The 21,723-nt window shown below is 35.8% G+C and overlaps 1 protein-coding gene across 2 annotated transcripts in view; it reads right to left on the bottom strand.

Moving 5' to 3' along the window:
* Positions 1-2,498: 2,498 nt before the first annotated feature.
* Positions 2,499-21,723, bottom strand: part of LOC116584623 — a 36,813-nt gene continuing 17,588 nt past the window's right edge. Inside the window, exons 4-6 of one of the 2 annotated variants that reach the window (XM_032333258.1) lie at positions 4,565-4,768; positions 3,202-3,284; positions 2,499-3,127 (exon numbers count right to left, since the gene is read on the bottom strand). In XM_032333258.1, coding sequence (XP_032189149.1) covers positions 3,208-3,284; positions 4,565-4,768 — 281 coding nt within the window. In that variant the 3' untranslated portion in view covers positions 2,499-3,127; positions 3,202-3,207. Of the gene's footprint in view, positions 3,285-4,564; positions 4,769-21,723 lie in introns of both variants that reach the window. The other variant, XM_032333260.1, reaches the window with a different exon arrangement.

Here is a 21,723-nt window from a genome sequence, read left to right as displayed (position 1 = left end):
GTTTATACTGATTTATATTTCCAAGTAGTTTATTCCAATCCAAAACCAAAAATATTTAAATGTTTCTTCTGCTCTTTAACACACAGAAATTACTCTTCTACACAGGTATAAAAGCAACCATAGCTGATTTTAAAATAATAAATAGGCAGGGGTAAAGGGAAAAAATGAATTTAAGGGCTTTTCAAAATCTATTTTAAAGTACATAGCAAAGACAACACAAAATTATCACAATTTTAGTAGTACTAGAATATTCTATGAAAGACATCTGTTCCTGGGTTTAAATGATGTAATTTTGAGATTTAACATGCGTTTTAAGAAACATAAAAAAACTAGAAGGGTCATGAAGAAACTAACAGCAACCAAAACAAGCTGGTTACAAAGTATGCCTTATTCAATTAAAGTTCAGATAAACTAGTGTACACATACTGCAAATTTAAAATGTCCCTAGGCATCAGTAACTTGTATAAGTAAACCTTACATAGTTGATTTTTTAAGGAACTCACAGTTTGTAGTCAATGTGCCTTTGAATGGGTCTTCTCAATTCTTGCTCTTTTCTCTTTTAGGTAAAAAGTTTTCCACTTTTTTTCCACTGAGCCAAGGTATTAGTCAAGAAACTGCCTTAAAAGTAAGTGGTAATGTTACCTGGTCTTTAAAGGAAAAGATCAACACTGAAAATAACATGTAGGTTGATACCTGCAACTTTAGATATGTGTGAGCTCATTGAAGGAATTCTCATTTTAATTAATTTTCTTAGGATTAATCCTTACCTAATCTATATCTATGTCCTATGTCAAAAATGGATACAATAGAAAATAGATATAGATGAATAAACATACAGTATAATATATCTCTAATATGTAATTGATATACATAGATATACACATATGTATATACACATACAGGAAGCTTAACCAACAGAAATTTTATTTTTTTAAAGATTTTATTTATTTATCTGACGGAGAGAGAGAGAAAGAGAGAGAGAGAGGGCAAGCACAATCAGGAGGAGTGGCAGAGGGAGAGGGAGAAGCAGGATCCCTGATGAGTACAGAGCTAGACTTGGAGCTAGATCCCAGGACCTGGGGATCATGACACAAGCCGAAGGCAGATGCTTAATGACTGGGCCACCCAGGAACCCCAACCAATAGAAATTTTAATGGTGTTGTTAGAGCATCATAATACCATTGCCTATTTATTTAGTGGGTTCCCCAATTTTTATTAAATTTCTATTTTTTAAAAAAGATTTGTTTATTTATTTATTTGACACAGAGACAGAGATCACAAGTAGGTAGAGAGGCAGGCAGAGGGAGAGTGGGAAGCAGGCTCCATGCCGAGCAGAAAGCCCAGTGGATGCCAACACTATCCCGGGGTCCTGAGACCATGACCTGAGCAGAAGGCAGAGGCTTAACCCTCTGAGCCACCCAGGTGCCCCTAAATTTGCATTTTAAATTGGGATTCAGACTTCTGATTGTCAAGAAGGAAAGAATAAACATATCCATATTCACTAGAACAGAGAAATTTGTATAAAAATGAAAGGAAATAAAACCAGCTATACCTACACTTAAACAACGAGCAAAGAGTAGTAAACATTCCAAGCTGGGCCAACAAAAAGTATGCCTTGCAAGGAAACAGTAAACAAATATATTCTATGGAATGGATGCTCATTTTCACTCACCTCATACTCAAGATATCACAGTATTTAAAGGAAAAGAAAAATCTGAACTACCCTTGCGTATTTCCATTTCCACCAGGAGAATGAATACAACTTTAATAAAATACGCAGATTTTATTTGATAATTAAGGTAATTCCATTCAGAACTAAGAAACATAACAAACTGTGAAAGACCCTGTCACAGATGGTTTCTCTTTGTTCTTGCAATAAAAATACTGATGTAAAAAAATAAGCCGCAGTTATTCTCCTGGGAAGTTAAAGGCAAAGATGGAAGTATGCTCCCTTCATGTTCTTCATCTATTCTCTGTTTAATTCAGCTGTTCTCCCAAGAAAGAGTACTAATTATAAAAACAGTAGTAAGTTCTCAGTCTCTGTGAGTTATTGTATTAGCTGGCTAGGGCTGCCCTAACAAAATACCACAGATGGGGTGCCTTAAAGCACAGACATGTATTTTCTCACTGTTCTGGACACAGAATGTCCAAGATAAAGGTGTCAGCATGTTTGATTTTTTCTGAAGCCTCTTTGTTTGGTTTAAAGTGGCTATCTTCTCTCAGTGTCCTCACATGACGTTTCCTCTGTGCTGGAGCATGCTTGGTGTCTCCAAATTTTCTCTTTTTATGAGGACTCTACTCTGGTAGAATTAGGTCCTACCCTAATGGCCTCATTTCCCAACTTAATCACCTCTTTAAAGGCCTTATCTTTTTTTTTACTTTGTTCATTGAATATACAAAGATGTATTTATTTATTTATTTATTTATAAATTCAATTAGCCAACATAAAGTATATCATTAGTTTTTGATGTAATGTTCAATAATTCATTAATTGCATATAACACCCAGTGGTCATCACATCATGTGCCCTCCTTAATGCCCATGACCCAGTTACCCCATCCTTATCTTCAAATACAGACATTCCAAAGGCAATGGGGTTTGGGGCTTCAAAATATGAATTTTGAGAGGAATACAATTCAGCTCATAACAATTATTCTTACTGTTATTATCATGATTATTACATTAGTCTAAAACATACTTATTTTACTTGATCTTCATAGCTACACTGAAGGGTTAAGTATATCTCCATTTAACAAAAGTTTCAAAGACCTGAATTAAGATTTTTTAAAGAAGAAGTAGAGAAACTAGAAAACCTTCACTGAAATTAAGTTTCTTTTGGAAAATAAGTACCAAGAAAAATTTCAGTGTAGATTACCTTCCCTATCATCATTCTTTCCAGCCTTCTGCTAGAAAATTCCAACTTGCAGCTAGAAGAAACCCTCCCTTCAAGCAGGCAGAGTACCCACACACAAACAAACAACCATAAATGATTGGTCTAGCAAAATTCTTCAATCCTTAGTTTTAAATTCTTTCCCCTTTGCTCAGAAGAATTCAAAGTTGATTCTGGGTAGCTGATGAACATTTGGTTTTCATCACAGGACTTCTTGCATCAGGGTTTGGCTTTAATCTTTAGGAAAGAAAAGCCACCATGTTGAAAGTGGTCAAAAGATTTCACTAAGTACATGAGACTAAAACAGTCACCTTTGCTTAGAAGTGAAGTGGTAGTTTCCATGGCAGCAGCTTTGGGGAAGAAGAGCAGCCGCTACAGATTTCTTTAACTGTGCCTTTCAGAAAAGAAAAAGAAAAAAAGTAAAAGAATCAGATATTCAAATATATCATAAGCTATTCAATTAAGCTCAACAAATATACTTTGGGACCCTACTCTGTGGCCTCCATATTTGTGAATGTCTTTATTTTACTTAAACTAAGCTCTTTTCAGAAGTTCCAGCATTTTCTCAAGTCCATAGGGATCTCTCTATAGGCCTCTATATCACGTTATTCTATCAGACCACACAGATGACTTTTCCCCTGTTTCTCTTTTTTTTTTTTTTTTTAAAGATTTTATTTATTTGTCATAGAAAGAGAAGCGAGAGCAAGCACAGGCAGACAGAGTGGAAGGCAGAGTCAGAGGGAGAAGCAGGCTCCTTGCGGAGCAAGGAGCCCGATGTGGGACTCGATCCCAGGGCGCTGGGATCATGACCTGAGCCGAAGGCAGCTGCTTAACCAACTGAGCCACCCAGGCGTCCCACCCCTGTTTCTCTTTGCTTTTTAAATTTCATTCCTTTTCTTTTCTCCAAGGGATTAAAAAAATATATCTTCTTGCTCATACTCAAGCAAAAATATATTGAGTTCTGTTGTTTTGATTTAGAAGGAATTAGATGTAACCAAAACCTACTAAAGAAATATATAGAAAGCTATGATTACAATGGTATATTTCAAGGGCACCTGAGTAGCTCAGTTGGTTAAGCATCTGCCTTTGGTCCTGTGCCCTGTCTCCCTGCTCAGCAGGGAGCCTGCTTCTCCCTCTCCCTCTGCCCGCCCTCCCCCACCCTGCTTATGCTCTCTTTCTCTCTCTTTCTCACACTCCATCTCAAATAAATAACTACAACCTCAAAAAATGGTATATTTCATCCTTTGTAATATTCTTCTCTTTGTGTTTCTTTGTTGGGAATAAAGACATGTAAGAATCGCTGATGAATTAAGCTGGCTGGAAGTGTTTGCTTGTTTTGTCACATTATGTTTTTGCCAACTCAAAAACTGTTAAATGAATTTATTCTCTTGCTCCTACATGCCATATAATAGAAGACAGTTTTGAATTAATCTCTCTTACTAGTGTATATAAGTGATATCTATAACGTATTTTTTATATTTTTTCAAACGGGTAGCATTTGAGCTGGAAATACAATTTCCCTTTAAAACAGCATAACAACAATGAGAAAAAGAAAACTCCATTTCAAAATGAAAATCAATTCCACTATATAATAATGATTCAGGACATTTATGCCCTTTTCGCCCATTCCATTTCCTCCACTATCTTATAAACTGGATCTCTTCATCTACATACTTCTGTAAGGAAGGGGCAATGTTGTAGCTTGGTGATTTTCCGAATCTGCCCAGAACCATGAAATGAGTGGTCCTTGCAGCCTTTTCACAATAGACTTGCTGTGAACTGGTGTGTTTTCACACCTCCCCCCACGCAGCATCTCTAAGGTAATCCTCAGGCTCCGATGTGGCACCGCGCCGGACAACACCAATTGATTCATATTGCCTATTCACCAGTTGAAAAGAAAAAGTAGATGAGATTAGATCTGGCATAAAATTTACATATATTTATATATAGGGGTTGTGTTTTACCTTGTTTATAAGATAAATTGTCTTCATCCTAGAAAATAGGTACAAATGAACCAGTTAATTTGTAACAGAGCCTTATTAGCAAGTCTATGAATTGGCAGATGTTCTTTTTTTACTTACATATTGAGTTCAATGCTGGCATTAAACTCAATAATATATGCGAAGATGCAAACTTTGAGGTATTTTTAATACAAAACCCACATGCTGACCTTTTATTTATTTTTTTTCCCGTTGGTCAGAACATAGAAAATCAGCAATGAGTTCTTAAGATATTACACACTCATTCTATTGGTTACATATTTTCATGATTTCTGCCAGTTGGCACCAATATAAGAACTTTACTTACAATTTTAAGCAAAAGTTTAGCAAAATTACTTTTTAAAAGAGGGGGTACGTTTTTACCCCCTTTACAATTAATCCAAAAACTCTTAATAAGCAGAAGTCACTGGGTTGATCGTAAGGATAAAATGTGGTCTAAGAAGGAAGGTGTGCCTTCAAGAAGTTTATAAGATATTTTAGGGGAGAAGCCAAAGAAATCTAAAATATACCAAAAACTAATAGCTGAATCCTATAATTTGAGAAATGGGATTTTTAATAGAACAACAAACATTCTCTCATACTGTAGATCAAAAAACATTCTCTCATACTCTTTTATTATGAATCTTAAGACTGTTTTCCTAAGAGATTATCCTACATATATAAAATAATCCTCACTTCTACACCATCTATTTTTCCATAAATTTTTAAAAGCACAGCATCTTGAGATTACTAGATTTTCAAGATACTTGAAAATATTACTAGCTAAAAATAAGAAAATTAAATTATACATTGAAATTATTGATAATCAAATGCATACAAAATAGTACATTATATTAACCGCACTGAAAATCAATTTATTTAATGTAAATAATGCTTGATGTAGGAGCATATTAATATATTTGATATATAGTAATAAAGAATCAGATCTCTAAGAAGTCCTAGAGTCTATGAAGTCAGTTAAATGGTTATGCCCCAACCAAATATCCAAATGGCATTGCTAAACATTTTGAGTGAACAATAATGAAACAATTAAATAGCAGGGTTAAAGTCATATGAATAATGTAATAAGCCTCAAAAAATGTCTTTACAAAAAAAATAACAGGAAGAATACAAAAACATTTTTTAGTATATAATAGTCCAATGATCTGGACCAGGTAGCAAAATTTCAGTAAATGCAGCATCCAAATCAGTACAGCAGTAATACTCTAATTGTTTTATTTTCATTTTCTTCACTTCCAATCTATTAGTAACTGTTGGTTGACCAGTTTTCTCTCTGAAATGATGCGGCCACTCTGACCTCTAAGTCTCAGTTCATGCTTTCCTCACAAGGTAAGTTTTTGCCTTTCTCTCCCAGATCCAAAGCCACTCATTTTTCTAACCATTGTATTGAGAGAAAACTTGCTATGCATTTTAGTGAAAATGTGGTATCATTTTATCGTTATGAAGGACACAACTATTTCTTCTTGTTCTTTTCAAATACAAAAAGAATTTTGACTGCTCTCATCTTTCATATCCATAGACAGGGAAGCAAATAGGGAAAACTGTGACAGCACCACAGACACCATGATCCAGAACTGCCTGCACTCACCCATAATCTGTAATTATAAGCTCCCTACTGCCTGATCCTAGCCCCTAAATCTAGGAAAGCTGCTTCAACAGTAACCTAGTGCTGGACTGTGTGCCCCGCCTCATAGAGGTGGCTGGTTCTTCTTGGATTTTGATTGTTGGCCAGAATCTCTGCATTGGTTCTTGACCTAGAGTTCAGGGACTTTCTCCCTAGATTTATGGATTGGTTGTCGTCTCTCCAATATGATCCTTCAACATTATTTGATAGTTTGGTTCTCATTCTCTTCATGGTTCTGACCTTCACTTTTCCTGCCTGCCCACTTTGTTGCTTCCCTCAGCACTCTGAACTACTCATCTGCTTCTTCATGCACCATTTTCTTTTGTTATTATATTATTTCTTAACCCTCAGCTTCTGAACTCTTCTCTAGTCCTACTTGACAAATCCTGTTCACCTGACTAAAGTTCATCTTGCATTATAAAATCTATTACAAACTTTTAAAATAGTGTTTATTTCCAAATATCAATTTTTGACAGGTGTTTTACATATGATTTACTCTAATCTACATAGCAGGTTATCATTTTTCCCCTTCTTAATGATGAGAAAAGTGAGACTCAACAAACTTAGACCTTAGTTTCTCTGACTTCAAGTCTACTCTGGGTATTACAGTCGAGACATTTTTAAAATAGGATTCTCAGGACATACTCTAGAACTTCTGATTGTAGTGATTGCCAGAGGCTAAGCTGAGAGAATCCAACCATGAGCCAGGTCTGAAGGCCATGGTACTACACATGTTGTCACTACCATACGATGTGTAACCTGCATTATGGGATACACCGCCCCTGAAATGAAATGTGGATCTTTTTTAAAACTGGCAGGGTATTCTTATGGATTTGTGAGGTGTAATTTACTCAGGGTCCTTCGGTGTACTATTCTCTTTATCTGAAGACTATGTTATACTTTCTAGATCATATATTATCCATATTTTCCTCTTTTAACCCAGACCCAAATTTGAAGAGCAGTTGGCTAACCCCAGTAGTCGTGGAGTGAGAATTTTTCTCCTGAGCCACAAAAGACCTACATAAAGACAAAAATTATGACTTTGAGATCATAATCATATTGACACTTACAAGTTTACATTATGTATTAGGAGAAAATAATAATACAGTGACAGTGTGCTATTTTAGTCATTAGCACAAAGAAGTATAAGCAACTGCATTGTTCCTATGAAGAGATCAAACTTTAACCTAATGACTCTAAAAATAAATCTTTCTATTGGAAAATAACCATGAACATTTCTCATGACTTAAGGATATACTTTATTGTATCCCTATATTCCAACTAAAAACAAGAGGCAAAAATCATTAATTCATTCCTCTGAGACCTCTTAGGTGCTTCATAGCTTGAAGTCAAATATTAATTTTTTAATGTAAATTGCGATGCATAGGATAGTTGCAATTAATACTGCTACTTGTACTCCTTAATCAAATGAATCATTAAACACTCAGATGTTTTAAGGGAATATTGAATGGATCTTTATATTGATGGATTAAAAAAAAATGAGAACAAAGCATCTAGATAGCTATTTTACCAAACGTGATAGTGACCATAATTTTTTCTACATTTATGAAAGAGAGAGAAATAAGGAATAGAGATATCCAGTAATCCTCTGAATTGATTAAGAATTTACTGGAAGATAGAGAGAGAAAACCCAGGATGTATGACTGATGGTTGCTCTCTAAATGCAACAGTGCCTCATGATGCTCACATTAAGGTTCTTACCTTGCTTTCCCATTGTACCAAATTCTCTTAGTCAAAAGTGTCAGAAACGCTATCAATTATGTTTTTCTTACAAGTCAATAAAATAATCTAAAAACTGATGTTTTAAGTACAAAATAAATCAGCACAGTGATGGAAACCATCAAGAAAGTGAAAAGGCAACCTACTGAATGGAAGAAAGTATTTGTAAATCCTATATCTGATAAGGAGCTAATGTCCAAAATGTATTAAGAACTTACATTCAATAGTAAAAAACAAAACAAACAAACAAACAAACAAAAATCCACAACAATCCAATTAAAAAAATGTGCAGAAGATCTCAATAGACAGTTTTCCAAAGAAGACATACAGATGGCCAACAGGTACATGAAAAGATGCTCAATGAATCATCAGGGAAATGCAAATCAAAACCACAATGTGATATCATGTCACATTATCAAAAAGACAAGAAATTTACAAGTGTTGGTGAGGCTGTGGAGAAAAGGGAAAACTTGTGAACACTATAGAAATATAAATTAGGGGGCACCTGGGTGGCTCAGTCATTGAGTGTCTGCCTTCCACTCAGGTCATTATCCCAGGATCCTGGGATCGAACCCCGCATCAGGCTCCCTGCTCAGTGGGAAGCCTGCTTCTCCCTCTCTCACTCTCCCTCATGTTCCCTCTTTCTCTGTCTCTCTCTATCAAATAAATAAATTTTAAAAAAAAGAAATATAAATTGGTGTAGCAACAATTTTGGAGGTTCTTCAAAAAGTTAAAAATAGAACTACCACATAATCTGGCAATTCCACTTTTGGGTATTTATTCAAAGAGAACAAAATCAGTAACTCAAAAAGATAGATGCACCTCCATATTCATTGAAACACTACTAACAATAGCAAAGATGAAACAACCTAAGTGTCTATGGACAGATGAATAGATAATGTGGTGTGTGTGTGTGTGTGTGTGTGTGTGTGTGTGTGTGTGTGTGTAATACTATTTAGTCATTAAAAAGGATGAAATCTTTCCATTGCAACAACATGGTTAGACCTCAAGGGCATTGTGCTAAGTGAAATAAGTCAGACAGAGAAAAACAAATACCATACAATCTCACTTACATGTGGAATCTAAAACAAAAACAAAAGCTTATAGATACAGAAAACAAACTAGTGGCTGCCAGAGGTAGAAAGTGGGGGCATGGGGAAAATGAGTGAAGGGAATCAAAAGGTACAAACTTCCAGTCATAAAATAATTAAGTTATGAGGATATAATGCACAGCATAGTGACTGTAATTAATAACAAAAATTGCTAGTAGATCTTAAAATCTCTCATCACAAGAACAAGAAAAAAACATCCTGTAACTATCTAAGTTGACAGATGTTAACTAGACTCATTGTGGTCATCACTTTATAATGCATACAAATATCAAACCATTATTTGTACACCTTATATTCAAATAATGGTATATGTCAACATACCTCATTATACACATACACAGAGAGAGAGAGAGAAAAGACCAAATAAGGTATGTTGCTTTTGTTTGGTTATTTTATCTGTGGTAGCACTATAAGAAAATAGATCTGGACTTTGGTTAGTCAAAACTTCACATAAAAGTTCTGAGTTTATGGCATCAGGGAAATACAAATCAAAACCACAATGAGATATCACCTCACACCAGTCAGAATGGCTAAAATCAACAAGTCAGGAAATGACAGATGCTGGCGAGGAGGCGGAGAAAGGGGAACCCTCCTACACTGTTGGTGGGAATGCAAGCTAGTGCAACCACTCTGGAAAACAGCATGGAGGTTCCTCAAAATGTTGAAAATAGAACTACCCTATGACCCAGCAATTGCACTACTGGGTATTTACCCTAAAGATACAAACGTAGTGATCCAAAGGGGCACGTGCACCCGAATGTTTATAGCAGCAATGTCCACAATAGCCAAACTATGGAAAGAACCTAGATGTCCATCAACAGATGAATGGATAAAGAAGAGGTGGTATATATACACAATGGAATACTATGCAGCCATCAAAAGAAATGAAATCTTGCCATTTGCGACAACGTGGATGGAATTAGAGCGTATCATGCTTAGCGAAATAAGTCAAGTGGAGAAAGACAACTATCATATGATCTCCCTGATATGAGGAAGTGGTGATGCAACATGGGGGCTTAAGTGGGTAGGAGAAGAATAAATGAAACAAGATGGGATTGGGAGGGAGACAAACCATATGTGACTCTTAATCTCATAAAACAAACTGAGGGTTGCTGGGGGGGAGGGGGGTTGGGAGAAGGGGGGTGGGGTTAGGGACATTGGGGAGGGTATGTGCTTTGGTGAGTGCTGTGAAGTGTGTAAACCTGGCGATTCACAGACCTCTACCCCTGGGGATAAAAATAGATGTTTATAAAAAATAAAAAATTATTTAAAAAAAAACCTTATCTGTTAGAGATACATATAAAAATATGTCAGTATGGAAGAAAAATCAATTAAAAATATAAAAATCAATTTCTATATTTTTGAAATATCAAAAAAAAAAAAGTTCCAAGTTGAATATAGTTGATTTTGGAATAAACCCAAATAAGGAAGAGGATCTACTTCTGAGATGGCAGCCCAAGAGGGCATTATGCCAGGAAAGAGTTTAAAAGCCAGGAAATGAATCAGGCTTGTGAATGGAAGGAGTCAAACACATCACTAAATCAGGAGGACCAGGCAGATGGAAAACCAAAAATATGTACCCAGCTTTAAAAAATGCCCATTGCAAAGGAGATTGAGGTCAGATGGGCTGATGTTTTCCTGGTTTATTCATCTATTCCACCATTCTTTTTATCCACAACATGCTGGATCAGGGTAATTTTCATTAAAGCAAGGCATATCTACTTTCGTTATTTGGTGTTCCTTTACCAGAGAAACGGTGTTTTCTAAATTCTGACCTGTTGTCTGAAATTATGCCTTTTATGAACTCTAAAAAACAGGCTAAGAGAAAGATCTCAGCATTTAATAAAAATAGCATATTTTTTCAAGGATGGGAATTTGGCATATATACTAGTGTTGAATTTCTGAAAATTATTCGTTCACTTATTCATAATGTATTTTTACCCTAGACAAAGCAGGATCGTGTCAAGTTGCTAGAGACTGCATATTACCAAATGGCCACAGCCTATATTTAGTAATGTGAATTTCAAAGGAAGAAGAAATTCTCTAGGTCTTCACTCATATTAATATTGCTCTAAGCAAGCTATTATGTATAAACCTAAGCAAAATAATAATAGTAATAATAATCTATGCCTTGAAGAGCTAAGCAAAAGGAGAACATATCTTATTTGTCTTGTTCTGGTAAACTCCATTTACTTTATACCCTGCCAAAAGATTGAGCTCTTTGCATAACAACCTGATAGATAGTTTCATAAATCTTATATTTATAATTGACATTCAGACAAAGCATCTCTAAGAAGTATTTCAAAAATATATCTCAAAATTAATATCCAATGACTTTTTAAGGTTTTTCTGCAAATCTGTACTTAAAGCCAAACCCTCACCTTACTGAAATAATACTATTTTCTTTGCCATAAAATTTTCCAGTTATAAAAAATACATACACTTTTTCATCTGTTATGTTTTCTCTGCTTCCATCTATAAGCTTTAACACTTTTGCTATGCTGGGAGAGCGGGGACAGAGGATGTCCAAGCTTTGCTTCATAAAGCCTTAGAAAATTGGGGAGGGGGGAGTTCTGTAAGCAGAAAAACATTTCATTGAGTTACTTTTAAAACCCAAACCGTATTAAACCCTGACATTGGGAGGTTTATTGTGGTTTCTTTTAATTTAACATAGAGTCCCTGATAAAGTAAAATACCTCTAAAATGGATGTTTGACAAAGATGTTTTTACTTTTCCACTAATAAAATGGTGAAGAGACCTGGAAATTGAGTTTCTTTGTATATGTTTGAGGTATGTTTAATTTTCTGCTTCTTTAGTTTTCCTTCAGAGTTTAATTTTCCTACTTATTATAATAGTTACAAAAATGCTTAGAATAAGCATATATGTATACTTTAAATCCTCACAATAACCCTATGAGATAATTATTATCCTTATTTTATGGATTAAGAAACTAAAAAAACAAAAAAAATGCAAATAACTTGTCATGAAAGTTATTGGCTTATATTTCAATGGTGTCACTGATATTCACTATTCAAATATCACAAGCAAACTATTTTTTTTTTTTGAGAAGTAAACTATTTCTTGAAGGACTGTCATGTAATAAGAGAAAGATGAGAGAAAGAGGAATTTTCTTCCTAATTATTGATTTTTGAAGTTAAAATATAATTCCTGATTTAATATACTCTGCTTCCTTGAAGTTGAACAACCAGATAAAATGTGCGTATAAGTTTAGGATCAAACTCAAGTGAGGCATTTTCATTAAAATTTAACAGATCTAAGTCATTATTTGAAAAATTTTGACCTAACATATATAAATAGCAAAGATTTTTTATATGAAGCAAAGTAGATACAAGTGTCTTTCTTTTTCTTGCCTCTTTTCTTTCTATAATTGATTTTTCTTTTTTCCAAATATAAGTATTTGTAAAATTATATTTATTGACTTTATACCTGCATCAAATCCAAAAAGCATTGCATTGTTACCTATAAATACTTGCGTAATGGCAATTTCTTGATGTTAAAGTAGCCATCCTTAGTAAGGGTTACACAATCACATATGGTTTAGGCAAGTCTTTGTCAGTTTTAAAATAACACAGTCCTACTCAGGATGTAGTAAGAACGCAAACTCCACCCAGGTGTGGGATATAAAGCGTGATCATTTCCTGAGAGAGGGCTTAGAGCCCATTCTTCCCAGATGCTTCAGTATTTTTTTAGCAGTCTTCTATTTGCTTCTTCCACAGGGAACAGCAGAATTCCAAGCATCTCCCTTACAACCTTCAAAGTAAGGTTTCCAACATTTACAACAAATATTGTGATTTTGAAAAGCTACCATCAAAAGTGTTAGACTATTTGTTCAGAGGCCATTGCAAATCACAGGGAACCATTTTGTTGCCAAATGCTGACTCTGGTAATCTAACTAGGTTAGTAGGTCACTGAAAAATTTTTCCCTCGTTTTAAGCAAATCTTTTATTGAGGGGCAAAATGCCATAACCAAATATCAACAGCTCAGCTTTTCTGTGGTTTTTAAGAACTAGCTACAGAAAAATAACAAGTCTTTGAACTACATGTTAGAGCTTGAAAAAAAGCCATGCCTTGGCTCATCTCTCTTTATGTACACTAGCAATAGTAGAGTGACAGATGCCCTTTTCTGTTCCTGTGTCCTCCTAATTTTCTTGACTCACTGGACCAACTTGCAATATGGATAAACATAGCTTCTGCTCATTTTATCATGATAATGGTGAAAAATCCTTAATTTTTTCCTTGTTGACTCTACGTCCTTCTATATTTTTTAGCATTGAGACTTATTTGTGCTTGGTTTTTCTATTTACACAATTCCATTATGAATAATCTGATTAATCTTATTTATTTCAAGTATTCCCCACCCCTTTTATAAATTCTCTGTGCAATTCAGATTCTCGTGTTCCTTTTGTTTTCAATTAAAAGATAGAATTATTTACTGAACAAGAAAGGAAAATGCAACAAAATGTGGTTGAAATCACTGGACTTGAGGGCGAAGGCCTGAGTCTAAAATCCAACTCATTCATTCAGACTTTGTCCACAATAACTGTTTTTAAATTTCTAGTTCTGTAACAGATAATGAAAGAATATGGTACACAAAATATTTATTGTCCCCACTCTGTGACACAGTCTGGTGGGGAACTCAAGTGATAACCAGATAATCACACAAATAAAAATGTATTTACAAAATGTGATAAGTGCATAGGTTGTAGAACTTGACTACACCAAGGAGGCTGAGGAACACTTCCTGGAGGAAACAACATCTAACCTGAGATATGAAATAACAGGGGAGTTGGGTCAGGAACAAGGAAGATTGGTCCAGGCAAGGGAAAGTGTTAGGGAAAGTCTTGAAGCAGAGTAGTATATTTATTTTTTTATTTTTAAATATTTTATTTATTTGACAAAGAGAGAGAGAGAGAGAGAGAGAGAGAGTAGGCAGAGGCAGGGGGAGTAGTAGAAGAAGAGGAAGAAGGAGATGGAGAACCAGGTTTCCCATCAAGTAGGGAGCCTGCTATGGGGGGTCCATCCCTGGATCCTGGGATCATGACCTGAGCTGAAGGCAGATGCTTAACTGACTGAGCCACCCAGGCACCTTCACAGAGTAGCTTAAATAAGGAATTCTGAGCTCCTAGATAAGAGAAAGAGGGGTTCCAGGTATCCCAAAGGATACCTGTGATACCTTGTAGGATCTACCAGGAGGTGTTAGTGATTTTGGTCTCAATGTTAATAGCAACATGAAGAAATTGAACTCATGTGATCACACATTTGCATTTTAAAAGAATTACTGTGCCAACTCAATGGAGAATGGATTAGGAAGATAAAATAGCAGAATCAGGGAAGAAACCATTACAGGAATCCAGAGTGTAGATAATGGCCATTTGGATCAGTAGAAGGAGAGAAAAACAAATGGATTCAGAATATACTTCACTTGAAAAATAAAACCAGTAAGATTTCATGATAGATTGGATGTGGTAAATGAGAGCGTCAGCAGGGACTTGCAAATCTGGGGCTTGCATATCTACCACTGACTGAAATAAACATTTTTTCAAGGAAGATCATAAGTTTGGCTTTAGACTGCTATATTCGAAACTGAGGCTTGTAAGGCATATCTATAAAATGAGAGAGTGAGCAAATCAGCTCCAAGATTCCCTTTCAGCTACATACTTTGATTTTTTCTTCTTTTTAAAATCTTATCTATAGGAAAAACCAGGAAATTGAATGTCCTTGTCCTAATAAGTTCCTTGATAATAATCAGAAAATTTTAGAACTGGGAAAGAAGTAACTTTACCCTAATGTTGACTAAGTATATTTCCAAGTGTACTTTCAAAGAAATGACTTTTGGAATTCAATCTGTCAACTATAGTTTATTATTTTGGCTTCTAAACTAAATACAGTATTACATTCCCTATCCAGTTTTTTTGTTTGTTTGTTTGTTTGTTGTTGGTTTTTTTGCCAGTGGTTCTCAAACACCATTATAGTTCTCTGTTCCATGGAGAAGAAGAGGAGTAATAACAAAGAATTGGTAAACAAACAAACAAAAAAATGCTATTAAAAAGTAGAGAAGTAAGGGCACTTGGGTAGCTCAGTGTCTGACTTGATTTCAGCACAGGCCATGATCTGAGGGTGGTGGGATCAAGCTCCACATCAGGCTCCACACGCAGTTGGGAGTCTGCTTCTCTCTCTCTCTCCCTCCCTCTGCTCCTCCCCTCACTTGTGCTCTGTCCCTCTCTAAAATAAATAAATAAAAATTTAAAAAATAGTAGCAAATTATCACACACATAAAAATAAAAGGTCAGTGAAAGTAAATTTTAAGGTCAAGTCTACAAATGTATTAAATAATGCACATATTCCAGGAAGTATAAATCATGATTAGTTCAAGGCAACACTACATATGCAGTGATAATACAGAATCCTTCCTGAAAATGGTAATAATCCCAACCACCTGCATGAACATGTTAAAGAATTTGACTACTGTGATAAGTGGTCTCTAAGATGGCCTTCAGTGATCCCCATTCCTTGGAATCACACCCTTGAACGAAAAAAAGCTGGTCTTTCTGGACTATACTTGAGACCTAACTCCATATCTAATGAAAAGGTGAGAGCCTATCAGAAAAATTTTACTCACTCATTCTATATGTAGAGCAGAGCATCCTTTTTTTTTTTTTTAGCTCTTCTCCAAAAGATTCAATTGTCAGTAGGAAGAGGCAGTGCAAATGCTAGCTATGACTGAAACTTTTAATTTCCTACCCCCAAATTATATACATCTAAATATATATATATACCCCAAATTATATATATCTTAAAAATACCTCCATGTTCTCTCATGAGAATATCATTCATCTCCACGTGAACTTTGAGAAATCTTGGAAGGATAGAAATAGCACGTTAACATGGTGGTCACACTTTGAGGTTCCTGGGATATGCCAATTATTTCGTATAATTTGTACAACTTCATAAAGAACATTAGATAGCACCCTAATAAAAAACCTGGGATACTTAGAGAAGCATATTATTCAAGGTTTTATCTAGCAATTGATAGAACAGTGTTTGTATGTGAGTCTATCAGTTTCTGAACTGCCTTTTCCCCATGGCCCTATTCTTATCCCTCAAAGATATGCTTGAAGAAGGCAGCTCCCAACTACCCAAGGGAACTTTAAGGCCCTTTCAGATGTCACCAGCTATCATAAATCCTTGTTTCCCCACAGGGCCAGTAGCAGATTTCCTTGCATCTTTCATTATTAGCAATGCATCTGGTTATTTTAGAATTCTCCAAAAAGTATGAGATTATCTTTTCAAAGGAAGAACTCCTTCAAAGGATGTCTTTCCAGTGGTACAGAATGGTTTTTCTTTGTATCTTCTGTCAATTTCTTCTCTCTCTGTCTGTCTCTCCTACAGCCAGATGTGTATTTCTTTCACATTACTAAAGTGTTTATGTCTCTCCTACAGCCAGATGTGTATTTCTTTCACATTACTAAAGTGTTTACATTTTATTTTGGTTTTATGCCTTCCATTAACTCTAGCAACTCTTTCATCTCTAGACCCTCAGAACGTGTGGGGAAGTGCTCATTAAGTCTTTTCCCTCTCTCAAGCATGCTGAATAGTCTGTTTATGATGCTGATGTTCACCTTCAGCAGGAAGGAGGAACTCTCCCTCCAGCCCCTTAAACAGCTTTCCAGCTTGCATCCTCCTAGTTAGGGCTGGCATCTGTAATAAAAATCTTGCCTCTTAGGGCACAGCACTTACCAACTTGCTTGGCTAACTATGCAATAGGAAACAGACACATATATGGTTTTCTATGTAAGCTGGTTTGGACAGGGCTTCATTCCATACGGGAATGAATGGATAGAGATGAAAAGGTTATTTTTTAATTTGGGCTCCATTTCCCTATATAGGAAAGAATCTCTGATGAGCCAGCTAGCTGCATATTAATTCTTTAATCCACCCTTTCTGGAAAGGAAACTGTTCTCTCAGGTGAGCAAGCCCTTGAGTAATGAAACTGGCCTCTGAGTTCAATGCACAATTGTGTTCTGCTGCAATATTACGAGTTGAGAAAGACTTGGCTAGATAGTTAGAATTCCATTAGCCTCTATTCTAGTGTTTGCCATAATATACTTCTAAAATATTTGTTGAGTGGAGATGTAATAGTAAATTAAAAAATATGAGAGTTATGTTATCCCAGTGTGCCTGTGGAAGACAACATCATTTTTTTCAGCAAGACATTTGATGGAATTTAAGCAGCATTGGGAGGTCCCACCCAATCTCTTTTCCTTAGATGGGGATGGGCATTTAACTGAGGCATTTTTAGAAGCTAAGAAGAAATACCAAATATCCCAGGACTTTCATATTCACTGAAGATAATTAGACGTAATATAGGAAGGAACTTTGTTTCATACAACATCAGTTTCCATGGCCCCCTTTTCCTTCAGCTAGTGTTTGTTAAGAACTTGGTATGGAGGGGTGCCTGGGTGGCTCAGTGCTTTAAGCCTCTGCCTTCGGCTCAGGTCATGATCTCAGGGTCCTGGGATCGAGCCCCGCGTCGGGCTCTCTGCTCAGCGGGGAGCCTGCTTCCTCCTCTCTCTCTGCCTGCCTCTCTGCCTACTTGTGATCTCTCTCTCTCTGTCAAATAAATAAATAAAATCTTAAAAAAAAAAAAAAAAAGAAGAAGAAGAACTTGGTATGGAGCAGCCACTGTGGTAAGCCCTGGGCCTAGAATAGTGAACAAAACCTAACCTAGTCCCTATTTCCAGTGCGGGGATTTCCATTAGCCAAATACAATGTCTTTGTAAGCTGAAATAAAGATTTTGGACAAAAAGGAATATGGAGTAGATGAAAAGCAGGACAGATATATGATGAGATCTGTGATTTTTTTAAAGTAATCATTGAATGTAGAAAATCAATTGGAGAAAAGCCAAGAAATTACTCACTAGTAAAATGTTCTAATGTCATTTTTCAAGGGAACTGACTTTTCAGGTTAGTTAATGAAAGTACACATAGAAGAAACCTCATTTTGTGTGCACTTGTCTGGAACTTGAAAAAAAGTTTTATATTTTGTGAGGGAAAACATGTAAGCCGTGCAACATTCAGGCAAAGCTACTCTATGTTCATGGTATTTTTGGTGTCTACTGTGTAGTCTTTTCATGCATGTTTTAACTGGAATAGGGTCTGAGTGGGTGGTAAGCAACCACCCTTCGTTAAAACTTGCTCTACTCGTTTGCTCTATAAAGTTTCAGAATACAGCTACCCGTGGGACTAGATTCAATTAGTTATTATTTGTGAATCAAAGTATTAGGTCAACATGGTCCCTAAAATAAACCCTAATATAAAATATACCATTATAACAGATTCCTCTAGTTAGCCCAGAAAATGACATTGACAGGAAATTCAGCTAACATGATATAGAAATGTTAAATTAGAATAGTATTTATTTATTTATTTATTTATTTATTTATTTATTTATTTTAAAGATTTTATTTATTTATTTGACAGACAGAGATCACAAGTAGACAGAGAGGCAGGCAGAGAGAGAGAGAGGAGGAAGCAGGCTCCCTGCTGAGCAGAGAACCCAATGTGGGGCTCGATCCCAGGACCCTGGGATCATGACCTGAGCCAAAGGCAGAGGCTTTAACCTACTGAGCCACCCAGGCGCCCCTAGAATAGTATTTAAAAAAACTTTCTACTGAAAGTAATTTAAATAAAATATATTTCAAAATGTTTGATGAGATAACTCTCCCATCTTTATCTTTCCATCTTTATATAATACATTTTTGTATATGTGCTATATCTGAGATTCCATTATTCTTCCACGATCTCTTCCTATTTAACCTCGAATTAATTGAAACACCACTATTTGCTTACCGTTCCCTGCACAGTTTAAACTTCAGAAAGTCTCTGATATTTTATTTACTTCCTTCCCTTGCATTTGATCTTTTCTACTTCACAAGGTATGAACTAGAAATATTCTCATTACAAACGTCATCTAAGTTTACCACACTGAGGAAAAGTATGCTTAATGCAAATCAGAATTATTTTCTATCTATCCATTATTAATTTGAAAGACACTCTTCATACTAGCTGTATACACATAAATACTGGTTATTTTGTGTTGAATTCAAATACACATAAATTAATTGGATAGTTCCACAAAGAGATAATATATGATTAAATGTACATTTACATGTAAATTTTTATAAAAACTATTAACATATCATAGATTACAGATTCCTTAAAATCATTCCAAATTTATGAATGTTACAAAACTTGTTTTGCTATGGTATTAAACTGAAACAAATAATAAATACACTCAATTTCTTTTCAAAGGTTTTTAAGGAGCATATAGGGCTTTTTTTCTAGATTTATTTATTTTGTTATTTGAGAGAGAAAGAGAGAGAGAGAGAGAGAGGAAGATCATGGGCATGCGCACATGCGCACACCCACACACGCAGGGGAGGGGCAGAGGGAAACGGAGAGAACCTCAAGCAGACTCCCTGCTGAAAGAGTACTCTATCCCAGGACCCCTAGATCATGACCTGAACCAAACTCAAGAGTTGGACGCTTAACCAAGTGAGCCACCCAGGTGCCCCAAGAAGAATATAGTTTATAAAACACTTTGTGGGTCAAAATCTCCAATATGCTAATAGAAACATCTGCAGAAAATCTGTTTTTTTTTTAATTTATTGTGGTAAGTAAACACAAGATAGCCACAATAGGAAACATGTCTTATAAAACCTTATTTTTATGAGCCAGATCTTCAATATTAAAAGGAAATTACATCAATTGCAATAACATTTAAAGCACAGAAGGGCTCTTCTCATGAGATTATTTTAATATGAAAAGCTGACAACACTTTTTAATAGGGAATGCTGTTTTAAAAGGCATTTGAAAAAAATCTTATCAGCAAAATCAATGCTCTCCATTTTGGACAAGAAATATTGCAAATCATGTGCATTTGTTTTAATGTCGCCCAAAGATGGTGTTATTGCTTCAGCTGACCTATTGACTTAAAATCAAATGCTTCCTAAGAGTTGGGGGTGGGGAGGCTAAGCAGGGGAAAGGAGAGGTTCCCCTCAAGAACTCATCATAAGAATATATTCTTTGCCATCAAAATCCTTGAGGAGAACACAGGCAGCAACCTCTTCGACCTCAGCCACAGCAATATCTTCCTAGGAACATCACCAAAGGCAAGGGGAGCAAGGGCAAAAATGAACTATTGGGATTTTATCAAGATCAAAAGCTTTTGCACAGCAAAGGAAAGTTAACAAAACCAAAAGACAACTGACAGAATGGGAGAAGATATTTGCAAACAACATATCAGATAAAGGGCTAGTGTCCAAAATCTATAAAGAACTTAGCAAACTCAATACCCAAAGAACAAATAATCCAATCAAGAAATGGGCAGAGGACGTGAACAGACATTTCTGCAAAGAAGACATGCAGATGGCCAACAGACACATGAAAAAGTGCTCCACATCACTCGGCATCAGGGAAATACAAATCAAAACCACAATGAGATACCACCTCACACCAGTCAGAATGGCTAAAATTAACAAGTCAGGAAATGACAGATGCTGGCGAGGATGTGGAGAAAGGGGAACCCTCCTACACTGTTGGTGGGAATGCAACCTGGTGCAACCACTCTGGAAAACAGCATGGAGGTTCCTCAAAGTGTTGAAAATAGAACTACCCTATGACCCAGCAATTGCACTACTGGGTATTACCCTAAAGATACAAACGTAGTGATCCAAAGGGGCACGTGCACCCGAATGTTTATAGCAGCAATGTCCACAATAGCCAAACTATGGAAAGAACCTAGATGTCCATCAACAGATAAATGGATAAAGAAGAGGTGGTATATATACACAATGGAATACTATGCAGCAATCAAAAGAAATGAAATCTTGCCATTTGCGATGACATGGATGGAACTGGAGGGTATTATGCTTAGCGAAATAAGTCAATCAGAGAAAGACAACTATCATATGATCTCCCTGATATGAGGAAGTGGAGATACAACATGGAGGGTTAAGGAGGTAGGAGAAGAATAAATGAAACAAGATGGGACTGGGAGGGAAACAAACCATAAGTGACTCTTAATCTCACAAAACAAACTGAAGGTTGCTGGGGGAAGAGGGATTGGGAGAAGGGGGGTGGGGTTACGAACATTGGGGAGGGTATGTGCTATGGTGGGTGCTGTGAAGTGTGTAAACCTGGTGATTCACATACCTGTACCCCGGGGGGTTAAAAATATATTATATGTTTATAAAAAATTAAAAATTAAAAAAAAAGGATTAATGAATAAAGAAATGTGGTAAATGTAAAAAAAAAGAATATATTCTTTGCCAAATC

Source organism: Mustela erminea, chromosome 2 (assembly GCF_009829155.1).
Source record: "Mustela erminea isolate mMusErm1 chromosome 2, mMusErm1.Pri, whole genome shotgun sequence".
Taxonomy (NCBI): domain Eukaryota; kingdom Metazoa; phylum Chordata; class Mammalia; order Carnivora; family Mustelidae; genus Mustela; species Mustela erminea.
This window is presented reverse-complemented; position numbering and strand designations above follow the sequence as displayed.